We start from the raw sequence: 19853 nt of genomic DNA, 5'->3' as shown, positions 1-19853 counted from the left end.
AAAAGACCTAATTAAAAGGGAAAAACAGGGAAAGTACATTTTGCTAAAAGGTACCATAGACAATGAATTAACACTTATTCTAAATATACATACACCGAATCTGAATTCTTAAAGAAAAAATTAAATGAGTTATAGGAAGAAACAGACAGTAAAACTATAATAGTGGGGTCTCCATCAGATGTAGATAAATCTAATGAAAAAAATAAGTAAAGAGAAAAGAAAGAAAGGTCCTGAATAGAATTCTGGAAAAGTTAGATATGGTAGCATTCTGCAGAATATTAAATGGAAATAGAAAGGAATATACCTATCTCTCAGCTATGCATGGCACCTTCTCAAAAATTCACTATATATATATATATATATATATATATATATATATATATATATGTTAAGGCATAAAAACCTTGCAAACAAATACAGAAAAGTAGAAATATTAAATGTATCTTTTACCATCCATAACACAAAAATAAATTCATTCAATAAAGGGCCTTTGAAACAAAGATTAAAAGTTGAAAACTAATCAGATTGTATGCTGTCTTGGAGAGGGAGGTATGGAGGAAGGTGGAGAACAATTTAAAACTCAAAAGCTTGTGGAAGTGATTGTTGAAAACTAAAAATAAATTAATTAATAAAAAGTTGGAAACTAAATAGTTTAATCCTAAAGAATGAGTAGGTTCAGGAATAAGCCACAGAAATAATCAATAATTTCACTGAAGATAACGATAATAGTGACACAACATATAAAAATTTGTGGGACATGGCCAAAGAAGTACTTGGAAAAACGTATATTTCTAAATATCTTCATCAATAAAAGAGAGAAAAATCAGATCAATAAACTGGGCATTCAATCCACAAACCAACAAATTTAAAATCCCCAATTAAACACCAAAATAGAAACCATGAAAATCAAAGGAGAGATGGACACAAATATAAGCAAAAAAAAAAAACTGAGTTAATAAATAAATCTAGGACCTAGTTTAAAAAAACCCCAATAAAACATAAAGTATTAACTTGATTTTTAAAATGAAAACCAAATGACTAAAATCAAAAATGAAAAAGATGAACATACAAGCAATGACAAAGAAATAAAATTAAGAGCTATTTCACTCAACTATATGCCAATAAAACTGACAATCTAATAAAATGGATGAATAGTTACAAAAATATAAACTGTCCAGATTACCAGAATAGGAAAAAGAGTATTGAAATGACCCTCTCATGGGCCAGCCAGGTGTTGTAGTAGATAGAGTACTGGCCCTGAAATCAGGAGGACCTGGGTTTAAATCCGACCTCAGACACATAGCACTCACTAGCTGTGTGACGCTGGGCAAGTCACTTAACCTCAATCGCCTCACCAAAAACCCCCCCAAACTAATCCCTCCTTTGGGGGCAGCTAGGTGGCGCAATGTATGGAGCACCGGCCCTGGATTCAGGAGGACCTGAGTTCAAATCCAGCCTCAGACACATAACATTAGCTGTGTGACCTTTATATGTTGTGTCACTATTATCGTTACTTAACCCCATTGCCTAGCCAAAAAAAAAAAACAGAAAAGAAAAGAAAAGAAAAGAAAGAAATAACCCTCTCTTAGAAAAATAAATTGAACAAGTCAAAGTAAAAAATCCCAGGACCTGATGGATTTACAAGCTAATTCTACCAAATATTTAAAGAATAATTAATTCCAAAACTATACAAACTGAATAAAATAGGAAAATTCTTTCCAAATTCTTTCTCACATAAATTTGGTCTTGAAACTTAAGTCAGAAAGAGTTAAAGAAAAGTACAAATCAATATCTTTAATGAATACTGGTGCAAAATTCTAAGTAAAGTATTCATAAGGCAACAACAACAGCAACATAAAACAAAGCGTGCACTACGCCCAGGCTGCATTTATACTGGGAAGTTGGGTTAGCTCAATACTGTGAAGAAAACCATTAAGCATAACTGACCTTCACTGTAACACAAAATCACACAATTCTATGAACAGACAAAGAAAAAGCTTCTGAATAGACACAGCGCCCACTCCTGCTTCAAAACCAACATCGGAAAACAGGAACAAACAGAGCTAGGCAGCACTGCGGACAGAGCGCTGGGCCTGGAATCAGGAGGACCCCAGCTCAGATCCATCCTCAGACCCTTCCCAGCTGCTTGGCTCTGGAAAAGTCACTTAGCCGCTGTTTGCCTCAGTTTCCTCGACCACAAAATGGGGATAATAACAACACCCACCTGGTAAGGGTCGACTTAAATAATATTTGTAAGAAGCACTTAGCACAGTACCTGGCACATAGTAGGTGCTCCATGTTCACTGACTGACTGACTGACATGGTCAGACCTGCGCTTTAGAAAGATGAATTCAACTTGTACACGGAGGATGGTCTGCAGGGGGGACAGACCAGAGGTCAGCAGGCTTCTGCAGTTGCCCAGGATGAGAGGGCCTACAGCAGCCTTGAGGCTGGGTGGCCCAGCCGGCAGGTGGCCACCGAGTCCAAGATCAGGGGCTGACTGGGAGTTCCTGGGGGGCTTTCGGCAGGAGGGAGAGAACCTGCAAAGTCCAGCTGGCCCGGCCTCCAGCTCTGCTCAGTGAACACACCAGCCAGCTCGGCAGCTCACAGAGGAGCCGATGGCAGACAGCTGAAAGGAGGGAGCTGGGGCAGCCGACCCAGCATCCCCAGGCGCCTCTGCGCGGGCCCCAGGAGGACCCCCCCATACAGTTAGATGGAGGACACACCTCCGGCCGCTACCTCCAGGTTCTCTCTCCTCCCTTGCTACAGCTCGCACTGTACCGACGGGGGGATTCCGAGGCATCTGGCCTCACACAGCGTCCGGAGCACAGGCCGAGGGCTGAGCAGCACAGGGGCATGCTCCCACACGCACCCCTGGTGGCCCCGGGGCTCGGGTGAGCCACAGCCTGCTACCCGGAGGTAGAGAGCTCCCCCTGCTTCAGGAGGAAGGCCGGGGCGGAGCGGTTGTGTGCGGGAGAGTCACATCCCTGCGTACTCCCATGGTCGTCAAAAGGAGAGGGGAGAAGGGATGGGGGGGGGCCCAGGTCAAGGATGACCACCGGCCCATGACGCCAAGGGAAAACGAGGCTTCTCCGCAGGTCTACTTCAGCTAAAACCCAGAAATCACCAGCCTGGACCTCGGCCTCGCTCTCAGAGTAGAGCCGGCAGAAATGCTGGGGGGTGGGGGGGCATGAGTGCCCCCACCCTACCCCAGAAAGGGGTCATGTGGAACGGGGCCGGGTAAATGGGATGTCCAAAATGTCACCTGTCCATGGAGGGGATGGGGGAGCGGGGCGGGCCCGAGTCTGTCTGCCAAGCCTGCAGCCTTTCGCTTTCATCACAGACCTGCTCTGTGCCGAGCACCGAGCTAAAAGACAAAGATGAAAAACCAGGCCTGCCCTCATGGACGAGGCCTGACATTCGAGGCAGAAGAACCGCCTCCCACCAGCTCTTCTAACCTCCTCTTCCTTCTCGAGCAGTAGGCCCCACAAGCTCCCTCTGCTAGGTCTTCCTTGCCTCCCCCACTCCAGGCTGATCACACCTCTCTCCTCATCAGATGCTGCCTCAGACTGGGCCTTCCCTGGGGAGGCACCCTACCCGACACTCCCAGAGGCTGCAGCCATGCCCATCTCTTCACCCCCACCCCTACAGTGACCGCCAGACCAACCACCAGGCCCTCGATTTGCATGCAGAAGGCACCAGAACCAACCTTTGGAGAACTTGGCCAAGAGGCCTGGCCTTGCTGGGGCTGAAGCTCGGCTTTCCTCCCCAGGGGCCAGGGTCCTCAGCACTTCTCCCTCCCCCATCTCCACATGCCCAGGTGCTAGGACCCTGTTGATGCTGACCAGCCCAGAGACGCAGGATCCTAAGGGAGCCCGGGCCAACAGGCCAGCCCCGGGCGAGTCCAATGCCATTCCACCCACCCGCTGAGCACTCTGGCCACTCGCCGCCAGACACTGGCTGTGGGCAGGAGGTCCTGCCCCTCTTCCCAGGGTCTTCCCACCTTTGGAAAGGGTCCCTGTGGGAGGTGGGTGGGGCAGCACCTCCCTGGAGGCTCTGTTCTGGCCACCCCGCTGAGGCAGGGGAAGGTGTGCCCCGGGAAGTCACACAGAGGGCCTCTGGCTCAGGCTCGGAGGGGCAGAATTCCCCGCGTCCACACTGAGGGCCGTCTCCATGTGGGGGCTCCCTGGCAAGAGCAGAGGGTCCTCCTGAGAGCACCCGGGATGAGCACTCGTTAATCCCTGCCTGTTTGGCGCCAGCCACACTGCTTACATTTGCTCACCTGCCTTGACGGCCTGTGAAGGGTGGGGGTGGCACAGAGGCCCTGGGCAGCTGCTGCCTGTGTTCACCAGTCTCTAGGCACACCCAGCCCACTGCTTCATCAGGAGCCTTGAAGGGTGCCCCAAGGACCCCAGAACGTCTTTCAGAGACCCACTCGGAAGCTCAGCCTTGGAGAGGGCCTGGGGCCAGCGCCTCCCCACCTGAGGTGTTCCTTACTCACACCGTGAGTCCAGGGACAGAGCTAGGGACAAACCTTCCAACGCTGAGGTAAGGGGCCCCGAGGAGGCCCGAGGCCACAGGTCAGCGCCTCCTCCCCCCCACAACAGGAGCCCAGCAGCTCAGCCTGGCCCAGCTCGAGTTCTCTCTCTACTCACCCCGGGACGATGGTGGACGGGACGACCAGGATGACCAGCAGCTGGGCCTGATGCAAAGCCTCCACCACATGAGTCAGCGTGTGCAGGAGATCCCTGAAAAAGAGGGGACACATTTCACCCCAGAGTACACAGGACAGTGGCACCGCCCCTCCCCAGCCCAGCTCAAGGAGGTCTCCCTTCCATCCCCTTGTGCTCAGACCCCAGGCCTGACCCAGAAGCCCGCAGGCTCTCTGTAATCTAGACAGCACCAGTCACCTCTCCAAGGGCCCACTCTATGCTTTCCCTAGCAATCAGGTGAGCTTGCTGGCCTCTTGTATGCCATTTCTGGGAGTCTCTTCCTCCTCTTTTTCTTTACTTTTTAAAAAAATTTTATTAATTTATTTTGATTTAGCAATAATCACTTCCATATTCTTTTGAGTTTGAAATTTTTCTCCCCCTTCCTCCCCAAGATGGCACATAATCTGGTATAGGCTATACGTTTACATTCCTAATAAACATTTTCACATTAGTGGTGTTGTAAGTAAAAATAAAACCAGTAGGAGGAACCACCAGAAAGAGGAAACAAAACTCAACAGAAGAGAAAAAAAAATAACAATTCAACTTCCATAGTTCTTTCTTTAGATGTGGATAGCATTTTCCATCATGAGACCTTTGGAGATGTCTTAGATCCTTGTATCGCTGGGAAGGGTTAAGTTAAACAATATTAGTCATCGCACAACGTGGCTGTTACTGTGTACAATGTTCTCCTGGTTCTGCTCATTTCACTCAGCATCAGACCATACAAGTCTTTCCAGGTTTTTCTGAGGTCAGCCTGTTCATCATTTCTTACAGAACAACAGTATTCCATTACATTCATATACCACAACTTGCTCAGCCATTCCCCAATTGATTTCCTCCTCCTTTTTTGAAATGGAGACAACATTGCCCTTCCCTGACCTCATGGACACTTAGGTTTTGTTCTAAGCCAGAATCCAAGGCGCTGTGGGAAGTCCCCCTCTCATCATCTGCCCCAGAGGCAAAGGAGCTGGCAGGCGACACCCCAGGGGCAGAGGGAGCACCAGGCACAGCCTTCCCCACCATGGGTACCTCTGGGAAGGAGGCCAACCAGGCACAGCTCCCAGGGATAGGCCTCAGACAAAGGTCTTCTCATGATGATGACAGACAGGCTGCTGGGTAGCCTTGGGACAGGGTCTTGGCACGTGGCTGGGAGGTGTTGTGGCTGGGGAAAGCCAGGTGACTTGTTGGGGGAGGGCTGGCCTTTGCCCTGGGTCTCTCCCCTTGCCCACCTCAGTGTCATGGGGGCTGGGGCTGGTCAGGACAATCCAGCTCGGCTGGGCTTGGGCCTCTTTTGGTCTGCCAGGGCAGGAGTGGAGGGCAGCTTTACCCCCACCTCCGTCCACTGAGCTGGAGTCTGGGCTTATTGTCCTGGGTGGGGAGATGCTCTCCAAGGGTAGTGTGATCTCAACTGAGCTGCTAAAGCCTTGGTGGACCTTGGCCAAGTAGAACGGCCAGTGCCTCCTTCCTCTGGCACTATGGGAGAGGAGAGGGGGAGTGAGAAACAGTGGAAGGTCGGGGGGCTGGAAGCCTAGTTCCCTCTTCTGGCTTGAGGTGCTAGATTCTCACCAGAAATTTGAGAGCTCCTCCCTCAGAGAAGCTTGGGGAGTTGCCTGGCCTAACTAGCCCCGCTGGTGTTGGCCACAGAGCAGAGCCCCAGCCCAGATGAGTCCCCATGACAGAGGCGGAAGCAGAGCCTGCAAGAAAGGCAAAGGCTGGAGAGCCAGGCTGCTTGGCCTATTATAAGAAGGCTTCTATCAGCATTTCTATATGTTACTAACAAAGCCCAACGGCAAGACACAGGAAGAGAAATTCCATTTAAAGTTACTGTAGACGTTATAAAATATTTGGGAGTCTACCTGCTGAAACAAATGTGGGAACTAAAACACTTTTCACACAAAGAAAGTCAGATCTAAACTGGAAAAATACCAGTTGTTCATGGGTAGGCTGAGCTAATTTTAATTATGACAATTCTACATAAATTAACTCACTTACTGGATGCCATACCAATCAAACTGCCAAAATATTGTTTTACAGAGCTAGAAAAACTAGTAAGATTCATCTGGGAGAACAAAAGATCCAGAATATCAAGGGAACTAACGAAAAGAAATGCAAGGGAAGGTGGCCTAGCTTTTCCAGATCTTAAATTGTATTATAAAGCAGCAATCATCAAAACCGCTTGGTACTGGCTAAGAAAAAGAGTGGTGGATCAGTGGAACAGGTTAAGTATGTAAGACACAGTAGTTGATGACTATAGTCATCTAATGTTTGGTAAAAAACCCAAAGGTCCCAGCTTCTAGGATAAGAACTCACTATTTGACAAGAACTGCTGGGAAAACTGGAAAAGAGGATGGCAGAAACTAGGCATGGACCAGCATCTTACACCATATACCAAGATAAAGTCAAAATGGGGACATGATTTGGATATAAAGGCTATTACTATAAGCACACTGGGAGAGCACGGAATGGTTTACCTGTCAGATTTATGGAGAACAGAATAATTTATGACCAAATGAGAGATAGAAAACATTATGAAATGCAAAATGGATAATTTTGATTACATTAAATTCTTTTGCACAAAGCCAATGCAACAAAGATTAGGAGGGAAGCAGAAAATTGGGAAAGAATGTTTACAACCAGTGTCTCTGATAAGGGCCTCATTTCTAAAATACATAGAGAAGTCAAATTTATAAGAATACAAGTCATTCCCCAATTGATAAATGGTCAAAGGATATGAACAGGCAGTTCTCAAATGAAGAAATTAAAGTCATCTGTAGTCATATGAAAAAATGCTCTAAATCACCATTGATTAGAGTAACGCAAATCAAACAACTCTGAGGTATCACGTCACACCTATCAGACTGGCCAACATGACAAAACAGGAAAATGATAAAAGCTAGAGAAGATGTGGGAAAATTGAATACTAATGCATTGTTGGTAGAGTTGTGAACTGATCCAACCATTTTGGAGAGTAATTTGGAACTATGCCCAAAGAGCTATAAAAATGTACATACTCTTTGACTTAGCAATACCACTTCTAGGGCTGTATCCCAAAGAGATCACACAAATGGGAAAAGGACCCACATGTACAAAAATGTAGCAGTTCTTTTTGTGGTGGCCAAGAATTGGAAACTGAGGGGCTACTCATCAATTGGGGAATGGCTGAACAAGTTGTGGTATATGAGTGTAATGGAATACTAGTGTGTTATAAGAAATGATGAGCAGGCAGACTTCAGAAAAACCTGGAAAGACTTGAATGGTCTGATGCGGAGTGAAGTGAGCAGAACCAGGAGAACGTTGTGTATAGTGACAGCCATGTTGTGCGATGACCAACGTTGATAGACTTAACCCTTCTCAGCAATACAAGGACCTAAGACATCTCCAAAGGCCTCATGATGGAAAATTCTATCCACATCCAAAGAAAGAACTATGGAGTTTGAATGCAGATCGGAGCATATTATTTGCTATTTTTTTTACTTCTGTTTCCTCTTTCTGGTAGTTCCTCCTATTGATTCTAATTCTTCTTTACAACATGACTAATGTGAAAATATGTTTAATAAGAATGTATATGTAGAGCCTATATCAGATTGTGTGCCCTCTTGTGGAGGGAGGGAGAGAAAATTTAAAACTCAAAAGCTTATGGAAGTGAATGTTGAAAACTAAAAATAAATTAATTAATGAAGAAAAAGGATTTGGAACTCAAAATTTTAAATTAAAAAAAAGGGGGGGGCTTCTACAGGTGTTTCCCTTGTGTGAGCACCTGGAGGGGTGACAGAGACACCCTAAGTAGAATTCCTGAGGCACCTCTGCTAGAGAATATCAGGGAAACATTAGAAAAACAGCACGTCCAGAGGAGGGCAGGAGGAAGTTCAGGGGGGACGGGAGAAGGGAGCGGAGCAATGTTGTTACTACCACGGTCAGTATAATTCACACTCTGCTTCACAAAAGAGAGTACAACATCACCTACAATCCTCCCCTTCTGTTCATCTTACAAGGAAATGCCTGTGTTCACTGACATCTATGAAGCTCAGATTCCTCTAAAAAGAACAAGATGCCAGGCCTCGGGAAGGGTGGGAGCTCCCAGAGACTGTCCCAGGCAGGAAGGCTGGCCCCAGCCTCAGGAAGCTTGGAGGAGATAAAGGCAGAGTGGGGACTGCATCTTCTGGGCATGACCCAATGCCAGGAGCCAGGCGGTATGGGCCCATGGTGCTGCCAGGAGCTGGCTCACATGAACCCCCCCCCCCAGAGGCAGAATTTGGGGCCAAAGTCACCCAAGCCTGCTCAGGAGCTGGTAGTGCAACAAGATCGCAAGGGGAATAAGTGACCTATCCAAGAGGACAGACTTGAACTCAATCAGGCAAACAGAGGCTGCAGGTGGGGTGTGTGTGCGCGCAGGTGCACGTGCTCATGCTCGCATGCCCTCCCTGGCAGCAGCAAGCCAGGCTTCTGTCTTGACAAGCCAAACTGCTCCTGGCAGCTGGAAAGGACAGCGACAGCTGCTGCCTTGTCAGGAGGCCTGGATTCAAATCCTGCTTTGGCTGCCAGTGGGACGTGCTCTCCTCCCCTCCTTGCCCTTCAGCTCCCTGCTCTGTGAAAGGAGGAGCTGGGACCCTGTGGTCTCTAGTCCAGCCTCCCAGAAGCCTGTGATTTAGAAGAAAGAAAACAAAAACTAAATTGTTCTTAAACTATGGGCCAGGTTCTAAAGGAATTCAATGTCTCACTCCATTAGTCTAAAAGAGTAAGGCTTCCTTGTGTGGGGAACCTCTCCTCCCCCCATGTCCCATGCCTCCGGACTGCAGATGGCCTGGCCCCAGGAAGGAGGCCAAGGCTCATGCCGCTAATGATCTCCCCTCACTGCCCACGAGGGTGAGAGGGCACGGCAGCCGTCTCCCAGTCTCTGACAGGCTGAGCAGATTGCTTCAGACAACCCTCCTCAGTGAGGAGAGCTGTCCCGGGGAAGGGAGCATGCTGGGGGCTCCAGCAGAGACAGGGATGCTTGTCCTGACACTGGGCCAGACTCTGGGACTCCTTGGGGGGAGGGGTGCAGGATCTCAGCCTTGCCAGGGCTGCTGCGGCAGCAGGGCTACCCCCTTAAGTCTCCCCAAGCCCTCCCTGGTGGCTGTCACCTGCCGTCAACTTCTGAAGGTGCCTACTTGCCAAGAAGACTCCGGGAGTACAGCGGGAAGTCTGTTCCTCATTCTCTTCCCCAAGGGGAGAATACCAACCCTCAGCTGGCCACCATCATGGCCCCAGGAGGATGGCAGCTCACAGAGGCACTGGCAGAGAAGAACACAGCAGGAGGACCTCAGGACCTCTGGACCACTGGGACTGGCCTGCACTCCAGCCCCTCCCACGTGCCACCCTCTGCCGCCATCCTCTCAGGCCCCGCTTTCTCTCCCTTCACTCATTCAGCCACGAGGCATAGGCTCAGGGCCCCAGATGGCCATGAACCAAGCCCACAGCTCTGCCCTGAGCACCACCTGGGGGAAGGAAGGATGGGCTGCTAGGCAGTCTGATGGACTCTGGGGCTAGGGGAAGAGTTAAAGGCCAGAGTCAAGGGCCCCAAAAGAACGGGCAGCCAGGGCTCCCCGAGCCCCAGCAGGGGTGGTGGTGGGACCAGGAAAGAGGAGAAAACTAGCTGAGAAACTGTGCCTGGCCCCAAGAGGAGGCCCAGGACAGATCACAAACACTGGCAAGACATCAGGGAGGGGCTGGATGCCCAACACCTGGGACCCAGCTCTGACTAACGAGGCTGACTGGGCTTGCCCACGTCCCCCATTGCTCCTGGTTCTGCAGCCCAGCAGAGAAAGCTGAGAGTCACTCTCATGTTCCCCCTGAACTTTCTCTTCTCCGAGAGAAACACCCCCAAGTCTCTTCTGCCAATCCTCCTACTGCATCAACTCCAGGCCTCTCCCTAGCCTTGCTGCCCTCTCTCAAAGTGGCCAGCAGGGACAGAAGGCAAGGGCCATGGGTATGAGCCTTTATCTAGTGCCTACTATGTGCCAGGCTCATGATGAGCACTTTAGACGTATCATTTCCTTCGAAGCTCACAACAACCCTGGCAGGGAGGTGCTATGATGATCCCCATGTGGTTCACTCAGACCCCCAGGCCCTTTTCAGACAAACTGCTGTCCTGCCACACCCTTCCCACTAGAAGACAGGCCATTTCAGGATCCCAGGTGTGCCTGATGGGCACAGTCTGAAGTCAGAGTATGGGCTGTGACCAACCCAGCCTGGAGACTGTCACGAGGGCAGCCCCCTTGTGCCCCTGCACTGGGTACCAGGCCCAGGGAAATCTCCCTGTCCCCCCGGTCTGTCACACTGGCTTGTGGGCACCAGCTCTCTTGCCTTTCTCCCTGCCCAGGGCTGGTTTGGGCCTCCCTTGAGACCCTTCCCAGTCCCTTTGGAGCTCACTTCTCCCCAGGGCCCAGGACCATACTTGGAAAATGCTCAGCATGATGCCTGGCACACAGTAGGCATTCTGTAAATGCTCATTCCCTTCCCTGCAGGCCACAGTGTGAGCAGGAGAGCTCATCGGGGCCCTACCTGGGCTCTTGTCTGCCCACCCCACCTGGGCCAGCGCTCAACATCAGCGCCAAAGGGCTCCTGGGTAAACGTTTAGAAATGATCTGGAGAAGAACCACAGCATGCCCTCCCAAAGCCTAATGAGGAGCCCAGAGGTGGGCGCTGGAAGGAGAGAGGAAGTGCCATGACATACTGAAGCTCCATCTCGAGACTGATGCTGCCCTCAAGGCAGTGACGGCGGCATCTGGGGGGAAGGGTCTCAAGCCAGTCGGGGTTCAGAGTCTGTCCCACGGCATGCTGGGCCCCGATCCCTCACCGACCTGTGTGCCTAGGCTCGCCCTCTCCTGGGCCCCCACGAAGCCAGTCCATGGGCAGAAGGCTCTGAAGCCCCAGGATTTCCTGCTCTTCTCCTACGCGGACTCCTGAGCTCTCTTTCCCTCTGTTCTTGCTGGGCCATCCCCCACCGCCCGCTGGCCAGTCTATTCCTTGCACACAGCAAAGCTGTCTCATTTCAATTCAGAATCTTTCTTTGGTGCTGTTTCACTGACCACCTCATGCCTTGAGATGGAAATGAATTATGGCAAATCTTTGCTTAATAGATTCCTTTTTCAAGGATCAACGTGGAGGATGAGATTCCTTCTGCTCTCACCCCGCCCCCTCCCCAGCTAAGAAGCTGCCTGAAGGTCAGGATGGCAGGGCTGCAGGTGCCTGCTGCTTTGGGGCTGGGGGACCAGGATGGTCCGAACCAGGACGAGGGATTGTCTAGAACCCCGCCCCCCCACCTCTCTAGGTGACCAGCCTAGTGTCTGGGGCAGCCATGTCCCACTTCACATCAAGCCTCAAGTGGCCTCCACACCCCTCGCTCTGTCCTCTACAGCACACAGGCCTCCGGTGCCTGGAGACAGCCCCTGTGTCTCCCCTGCCCCTCCTCAGGCCAGAGTCTTCTCCTGCCCCAGCTCTCTCCCTCCCTCTTCTGGCTGCCCCCCCAAGTCTGGGCACTCCCCCACCTCTCCATGGCCTCCCCAAACTCCATTACCAGAATTGTACACAATCCTCCAGATGAGGGAGGGGGGCAGCAGGAGCCTAAGATCGCGCCATGTCACTGACCCAGCCAGAGCTCGCAGGCCCCACAGCCAAACCTCCTTGACTCTGCTCTTGTCAAGTTGCTTTCCTGAACCCAAGTGTCAGCCTTCCCAGTGGTCCCTGTTAAATTCGCCTTCTCAGAGTGGGTCTGGTGCCCGAGCTTGTCAAGATGGCTTCTCTGGTTTTTGGATCCTGGCTGTTATGGCGGGTTAGCTCTTCCTTCTGGCTGGGCATAAATGCGCATGCCATCTTCGGCAGCTGTGGGAAGGCCAAGCACAGATCCCTGAGGCCCTGCCCCCAAGACCTCCCATCAACCAGACACGGGGCAGTTAGTGACAAATCCTGCAAGCCGCTTCCATCTCACTGGTTTCCACAAGAACGGCCTGAGGCTGTCCAGTTGCTCGGTGGAAATGCAGGAAGGTACATCTACAGCACTGCCCTCCGCACCCAGGTCAGCAGCCTCACCAAACACAGGAGAAGCCTCTCAGCGGCCTCACATCTCGGTGTAGGGCTGGCAGACAAGGTCCTCTGTCATTTTTTGAAAACAGGGATATTTGCCCTTTCCGAGTCCTGCTGCCCTCCACAAAAGTCACCAACAGCGGCTCAGCCGTCATGCTGGACAGGCTGGGCAGTACTCCTCTGGCCAGGGGACTTGGAGTCTTTCAGGGCGATAAGAGGATCTCTCACTCTCATCTGACTTTTCTTGGAGATCAACTGCCCGCTATGCATTTCTGTTTGGGTCTTGGAACATGTGTGGGAGAAGGGGCCATCTGTGCCTCTGAAGGCCCTGACCATCAGGACTGATGGTCATCTGACTGGGTCAGTTCCAAGGTCGGTTGGCCAGTAGCCAGAAGGGAGCAGAGAGAGGCTCTCATGGGCCCTTTCCACATCCTGGTGAATGCCTTCTCATATCCATGTTCTAGACCCTCAAACTCACCTAGAAGAGCCCACCAGCCCAGGCAACCGACAGAAGGTACCAGGGGAAGAATGAGGACTTCCAGGCTGGATCTGAGCAGAGGATCCCAAGGCATGTCACTCAAACGGTGAATGCCGCCCCAGCCGGCAGAGTCAGCCTCCTGGCCCGGCCTGCCCACTCCCCAGGACACATGGACAGGGCTGCCACACTTCATAGTCTGCTCCCACCTCTTCTGAGGCCTGGCTCTGACCCCATGAGCTGCTAAGACCTGCTTCACAGTTTCCTCTTTTGTAAATGGAGGTCATAGGATCTAGAAGGGACCTCAAAGGTTATGTGGCCCAAAACCCTGGTTATGGAGGAGGGAACTGAGGTCTGGAGAGGGGAAGGGGCTTCCCCAAGGGCCCCCAGCTGGTCAGTGGCCAGCGAGAATTCTTGAGCTCCCCGCCACATGGGGCTGTTGTGAGAGAAAGCTCAGTCAACCTCAAAGCAGGTATAATGGGCAGCTGGGGGGCCTCACCACCACACCCCACTCACACTTCCTTTGTGGGTCTGCGCTGCAACAGTGCAACCGAATGGAGAAGCCAAGACAAAGTAAGACAGGGCTCAGGCTCTGGGGTCAGTGACAAAGGGGGACGGCAGGACCCTCCATCCCACCCCAACTCCAAAGGGCCAAACTGAGAACCAAACCAGGAGACCAAAGGCAATCACAGGCAGGGGCGCCCCTGGAAATGAGGAACACACCAGGTTTTCAGAAGCACCCCCCAAGAAAACAACCTCTGTCCCACCACCAGCCCCTGAGGGCTGATCCACCTTGGGTGAATGGAAGAGATGCCTTACACGCCCCCTGGTGGCCACTTCTCCTTCACTCCTGGGGAAGAGCCCAGAAAAGCCACAGAGACCTCAGGTGAGCCCTGCAGGTGGGCCTGCAGCAGTGACCTAAGAAAGCAGAGTCGCACCACATTTCTTTACTCATTCAGTAAGCACGCACTGAGCACCCACTGTGTGCCAGGGACCATGCTAGGTGCTGGAACCCAAAGATAAAAATAAAACTGTCTCTGCCCTCCTGACAGTGCAGTTCAGTGGAGAATGCCCTGGCCCTGAGTGTAAATTCTGTGCCCTTGGGTAAATCATTCTCTCCTCTAGGCCTATTTCTTCACTTGGGGCAGCTGACAGAGCGCCAGGCTAAGTGTGCCTCTACCCGACCTCCCGGGGTGGTTGTGAGGATCTGTAAGCCCTCAGTCCTGCGTGCCTGGCACTGAGTAAGTGCTACAGAAATGCCGGCCATTGCGAGGACCCGCATAATGAAAGGGCTGGATAAGATGGCCCTTCCAGACTTAGGCCTCTGTCATCCTATTGGAGAGAATCGGCCTTAGAACGTGCCACTAGTAAACAACATGGCTGGGAGAGGGCCCGGGGAGAGTCGAGCCGCAGCTTCAGAACAGTGAGCGCCGGCCAGGCACAAAGCTGGGAGACTGAGGCTGACTTAGCAGCGTCCTTGGAGAGCGCCCGCCACCGGGCAAAAACCTGCAGTGACCCCAAGAAGACCGCTCCAAACCAGAGTGGCACCACCCACGAGGATCCTCACGGCCTGGACAGAGACAGGCCAGCAACTGGAGGCTCAGTCTTCACCTCGCCAGGGAACTGGAAGGCCCCGCTGACAGCGGCCTCTAGGAACGCCACAAAGACCAAGCCGTTTATGCTTTGTGGACAGGAAACCTCCCCGTTCCGGCCCTGCCTCCCCGACCACGCCCTTCTCACTCAGCTCCTGTGGGTTTAGTCACCATCTCCATGGGGAGGATCTCTGGATCTGTATACCTGGCCCTCGCCTCTCTCCTGACCTCCAGGACCGCGTCACCACCTACTGGCTGCACATCCCCGACTCCACACAGTCAAGAGCGAACAAGACGGCAGCTTGGCGTGAGACAGGGAAGTGTTGCTAGGTTATAACTGGTGGAGGGAGCTCAAAGTCTCTGCAGCCTCTTGCCCCCTTCCTATCCCTCTCCCAGCTGTCGTTACCGCCCCGGCCTGACCCTGTGGTCAGCTGGGTAACAGTCTGCTCTCTAAACATCCACCCAGCTTGGGCTCTTGCCTCTGCTTCCTGATTTCTGGTTACTGGGGCCTTGCCCTCCCACCCGTGTCCTTGTGGACTTTGGGGTAGGTGTCCTGTATTTACTGATGTATCTGTCAGTCAGTGAGCACTGCCAGAGTGCCTACCATGTGCCAGGCGCTAAGTGCTGGGAGCGAACAACCTATAAACTGTGGTAAATACAGGATGGCCGGGGAGCTACCTCGAGGCAGACCTGGGCCCTCTGCGGCCCCCAGTGGCCTCATGTCCCAAGTGCCCAGAACAGCAGCAGCAGGTGGTGACAGCAATAATGCTAAAAAGCGTTTCTAGAGTGCTTCGAGGGGGACTGCCAGGGCGGGTCTCCTCTGGTCTGATTTCATGCCCTCCTGACTCCAAGCCCAGGGCCTTTAAACAGAGTATGTTGCTTCCCGTCCAAGTGCTCAGAGAAGGCCCCACCTGAGCGTGAGCATCTCGGCCTCTGGACCTTCAAGCCCTCCAAGCCCTGCCCCAGAAAGCCAGGGTTCCTGCTGGACTCCTCTCCTGACCATCACCTCTCCAAAGCAGAGTGGCCACACCTGGTCAGTGGTGCCTCCACCACATTTCCTCCATGGTCCCCTTCTCTCCCCTCACACAGCCCATGGGCCCCCAAGCTCAGACGCTCCTCATCTCTCATGGGGCTGTCCCTTCTCTCAGCTGCCACAAGCACCTCGCTGAAGACCAGACCTGACTGGACATGAAGGCCCTCCACAACCTGGCACTGATCTCTCCAGCCTGATTTCATGACTTTGGCACGGGGCTGGTGCTAAATAAATTCATTCATTCATTTATGCCTCTCCCCCTCTGAGCCAAGCTGTACATACTCCTAAAGATCCTGCTCCATCAACTCACCCTCACTCGCCTTTATTATGCACCAACTGCATGCCAGGCCATCTCTGCCCACTAAGGGCTGACATTCAGAGAAGTGAGAAGACACATGGGGGTGGGATCTAAGCTGAGGAGGGAAGGTATTCTGGGCATGGGGAACAGCAGTGGCAAAAGTGCAGGGGTGGGAGATGAAATACAAAGTTCAAGGAATGGGTCTATCTCCTGACCAGCACTGCAGGACACCCCCCCCCCATACACACATACACTACAGTCCAGGTCCTCCTCATGTTGTGTCTCCCCTGCCAGACTCTAAGCTAACTGAAGGTAGGAAACCATCTTCTTAACACTCTATTTGGGTCCTTGGCACTTAGCACAGTCTCTGGTAAGCACTTACTGCCCACTCATTCTGGCTGTCTGCCTGTCCATCTGTCTACTTGTCTGTCTGTCTGTCCATCTATCTACTTGTCTGTCTACCTATCTTTCCATCTGCCCATATGTCTGTCTGTCTGTCCATCTGCCTACTTGTCTATCTTTCCATCTGCCCATATGTCTGTCTGCCTGCCCATCTATCTACTTGTCTGTCTGCCTGTCTTTCCATCTGCCTGTATATCTCTCTGCCCATCTGTCTGTCTGTCCACCTCTCTACTTGTCTGTCTTTCCATCTGCCCATATCTGTCTGTCTATCTTTCCATTTGCCCATGTCTGTCTGTCCATCTGCCTGTATGTCTGTCTGCCCATACATCTGTCTGTCTGTCCATCTGCTTGTACATCTGTCTGTCCATCTGTCTGCCTATCCTTCCATCTGCCCATCTGTCTGTCTGTCTATCCATCTGTCTACTTGTCTATCTTTCCATCAGCCTGTATGTCTGTCTGTCTGTCTGACAGATTTGGCTGGAACATAAACTGTGTGAACAAGAGTAATGTGAAACAAGCCTCGAAAGGGAGGTGGGAGCCCAAGTGGAGAGGCCAGGATTTCCCCTTTGACCCTAGGGGCAGCAGGGAGCCAGCAGGGCAGTGACAGAGTCCGGCCTTTCTGTCTTAGGAAGGTTCTTTTGAATGAGGAGCCTCCCGGCTGGAAGAGGTCTCAGCCTCTACCAGTCCTTGGCCTATGGCCGACCACTTCAAAGATGGGCAGAGCACTTGACCAAAATTGTCTCATTGGAGCCTTGCAACAAGTAGGTGGAGAGGACAGATGCCCAAGGCCACACAGCCCAGAGGTATCTGAGGCCCAGGGTCAAGTCTTCCTGACTTGAGACTATGCTGGGCCACCTCCCAGAATCCCCACTAGAGCGTCCCCAGCAGATGGACTTGAAGGCCTCCAGAAATGGAGAACAGATCTCACTCTAGGGGCTCTGCAGCTCCTCTTTGCTCTGGTTCAGGCCTGCTCTGTTACCGTAGTCATTTCTCCCCAGCCGACACACTTTTTTACAACAGAAAAGATGGAACTGGGCCGAACTCCGTAATATGACCGGGGTGGAGAGCGACACCCCACAAGACACCGTCAAGGTTGGCCTTTTCTTGCCCATTTTTCCCCCACCCCCACCCCAGCTGCCATGGAACTGGCTCCAAGTACAAGTCCCTGGCAGAGAGCTTGCCCTCCGGCGCACCCTCAGGCCCCTCTACTCTTCCTCCACACCTTGTCCTGTTCTCTGAGGTGAGTGCTGGCAGCCCGCTACTGGCTTTATAAGTCATGATAGAGATCAACTCCAGGGGTGCCCAACTGCTTCTGGGAAACAAAGGAAACTCCTGCATTTGGCTTTCAAAGCCCTCCACCACCTGGCCCCAATCTCCCTTCCCCGTTTCACTGGCCTTGACTTGTCCTCCCCCACTGCCATCCTACCAAAGTGGCCTTCTCTGGATTCTATGCTTGGCACTCCATCTCTTGCCTCTAGGCCTTTGCACTGACCATATCCAAACCTGGAAGGCCCTCCTTTCCAAAGTCCCTCTTCTCATTTGCAGACAGGGCTGAAATGCCCCTTCTGCCAAAAGCCTTTCCTGTTTCAAGTTCCCACTAGCTGCTTGGGCCCTCCCTGCCAATTACATTGTTTGGAGTCTGTATATTCCTACAGATGCATATGGGGATGGTGATGGGAGGATTCCCCCCCCCCCATCCCCAATATCTCCGCCTGAGCAGGGATCACTTCATTCCTTGTCTCTGCAGCCCCAGCTCTCCACCCAGCATCTAGCATCTTCAGGGTGCTTAATCAGTGCCTGGGGGTTGATGGATTAACCATCCACCAATGGACTTGAAGACTGCCACACCCCTGCAGAAACTTCAGTTCTCAAAGGTATGAAATTCCTCAGCCTTTCACCTCCTCCTTTACTGCCTCCGATTTGACTCAGTGGCTTGAACCCAGACAATCCAACCATCTTGTGCTCAGTTAGCCAAACCACAATGACTGTGCTGGTACTTCCCTGACATCAACCTCCAGACATTAACCCCTTGACACTAAACCCCTGACATTAACCTCCAGGCAGAATACTCCTGACTTTAACCCCCAGGCAGTAATCCCCAGACAGAAACCCCTTGACATTAACCCCCAGGCAGTAAACCCCGGGCACAAACCCCCTGACATTAACCCCCAAGCAGTAACCCCTTAACAGCCACCTGACAGTAACCTCTTGGGTCCCATGCCCACACTCACTTTTGCTGCTCTTGCAAGGAAGGGCTCCAGACCTCCAAGACGTATCCATTAAAATGCTTATTCTGAAAGACAAAGGAGATTAGCATGGCTTTGTCACTGGAAATGCATCTGGGAAGATGACGGCAAGCCCCAAAGTAGGTTAGCAGCTCTGGCCCCCTGCTTTTCCTCAGTCACCTGCACCAAGTCACTCACCATCTGGGCACGAGAGAAGAGACTCCACAGCCAGACACTTCTCTCTCCCGCTGTCCTCCTCCTGCCACTGGGGAAGCCTCTGGGGGTGCCCCCCCCCACGCCCGCCCAAAGCCTTCAGAACCTGGAGCTGAGGCCCGGCCACTTTCCCTCCCAGTTGCCAAAGTCCAGTAGGACTTTAATCCAGGTGCATGTTTTCTCCCACTTCTTCCCTGTGACCTTGGAGCTCTGAGCTTGGCAGAGGTTTGTCACTGGCCTAGACAGTGGGGGAGGCCAAGTGGAAAAGGGCAAGGGTGTGGCAATGACACCGAGAGCCAACTGTGTGGAGGTGGGGTAGACATCTCCACAGCGGAGTGTGGGGGGCACTAAGTGGCTCAAGGACAGAGCAGATTGATCATAACAGCTGTGAGGGCAGGTGCTTGATAACAGACACTCCTAAGTGTGGCATGGCCACAGCAGCTACATCGGACAGGCATGTCCTTTGTATCCTACCCATCATTCCTTGTAGAATCACAACCACAACTTGTTCAGCCATTCCCCAATGGACAGGCAACCCCTCAATCTCCAATCCCTGGCCACCACAAAAAGAGCTGCTATCAATATTTTTGTACATGTGTGTCCTTTTCCCTTTTTTATGATCTCTCTGGAATACAGACCTAGCACTGGTATTGCAAGATCAAAGGTATACATGGTTTTATAGTCCTTTGGGCCTAGTTTCAACTTGCTCTCCAGAATGATCGGATCAGTTCACAACTCCACCAGCAGTGCACTGGTGGCCCAATTTCTCCACCTCCCCTACAACATTTGTCATTTTCCTTTTCTGTCATTAGCCAATCTGATAGGTGTGATATGGTACC

General features: G+C 51.8%; 1 protein-coding gene across 5 annotated transcripts in view; it reads right to left on the bottom strand.

Moving 5' to 3' along the window:
• The window catches only part of CHID1 (chitinase domain containing 1), a 93062-nt gene that overhangs the window by 54404 nt on the left and 18805 nt on the right, over positions 1-19853 (bottom strand). For all 5 annotated transcript variants that reach the window (XM_020979336.1, XM_020979337.1, XM_020979334.2 and 2 more), the window contains 2 exons: positions 18808-18869; positions 4656-4748 (listed from right to left, as the gene is read on the bottom strand). In XM_020979336.1, coding sequence (XP_020834995.1) covers positions 4656-4748; positions 18808-18869 — 155 coding nt within the window. The remainder of the gene's footprint in view (positions 1-4655; positions 4749-18807; positions 18870-19853) is intronic.

Source organism: Phascolarctos cinereus, unplaced genomic scaffold, assembly GCF_003287225.1.
Source record: "Phascolarctos cinereus isolate Bilbo 61053 unplaced genomic scaffold, phaCin_HiC Scaffold_9;HRSCAF=440, whole genome shotgun sequence".
NCBI classification, from domain to species: domain Eukaryota; kingdom Metazoa; phylum Chordata; class Mammalia; order Diprotodontia; family Phascolarctidae; genus Phascolarctos; species Phascolarctos cinereus.
The sequence above is the reverse complement of the archived record's forward strand: the minus strand, read 5'-3'. Positions and strand labels throughout refer to the sequence as shown.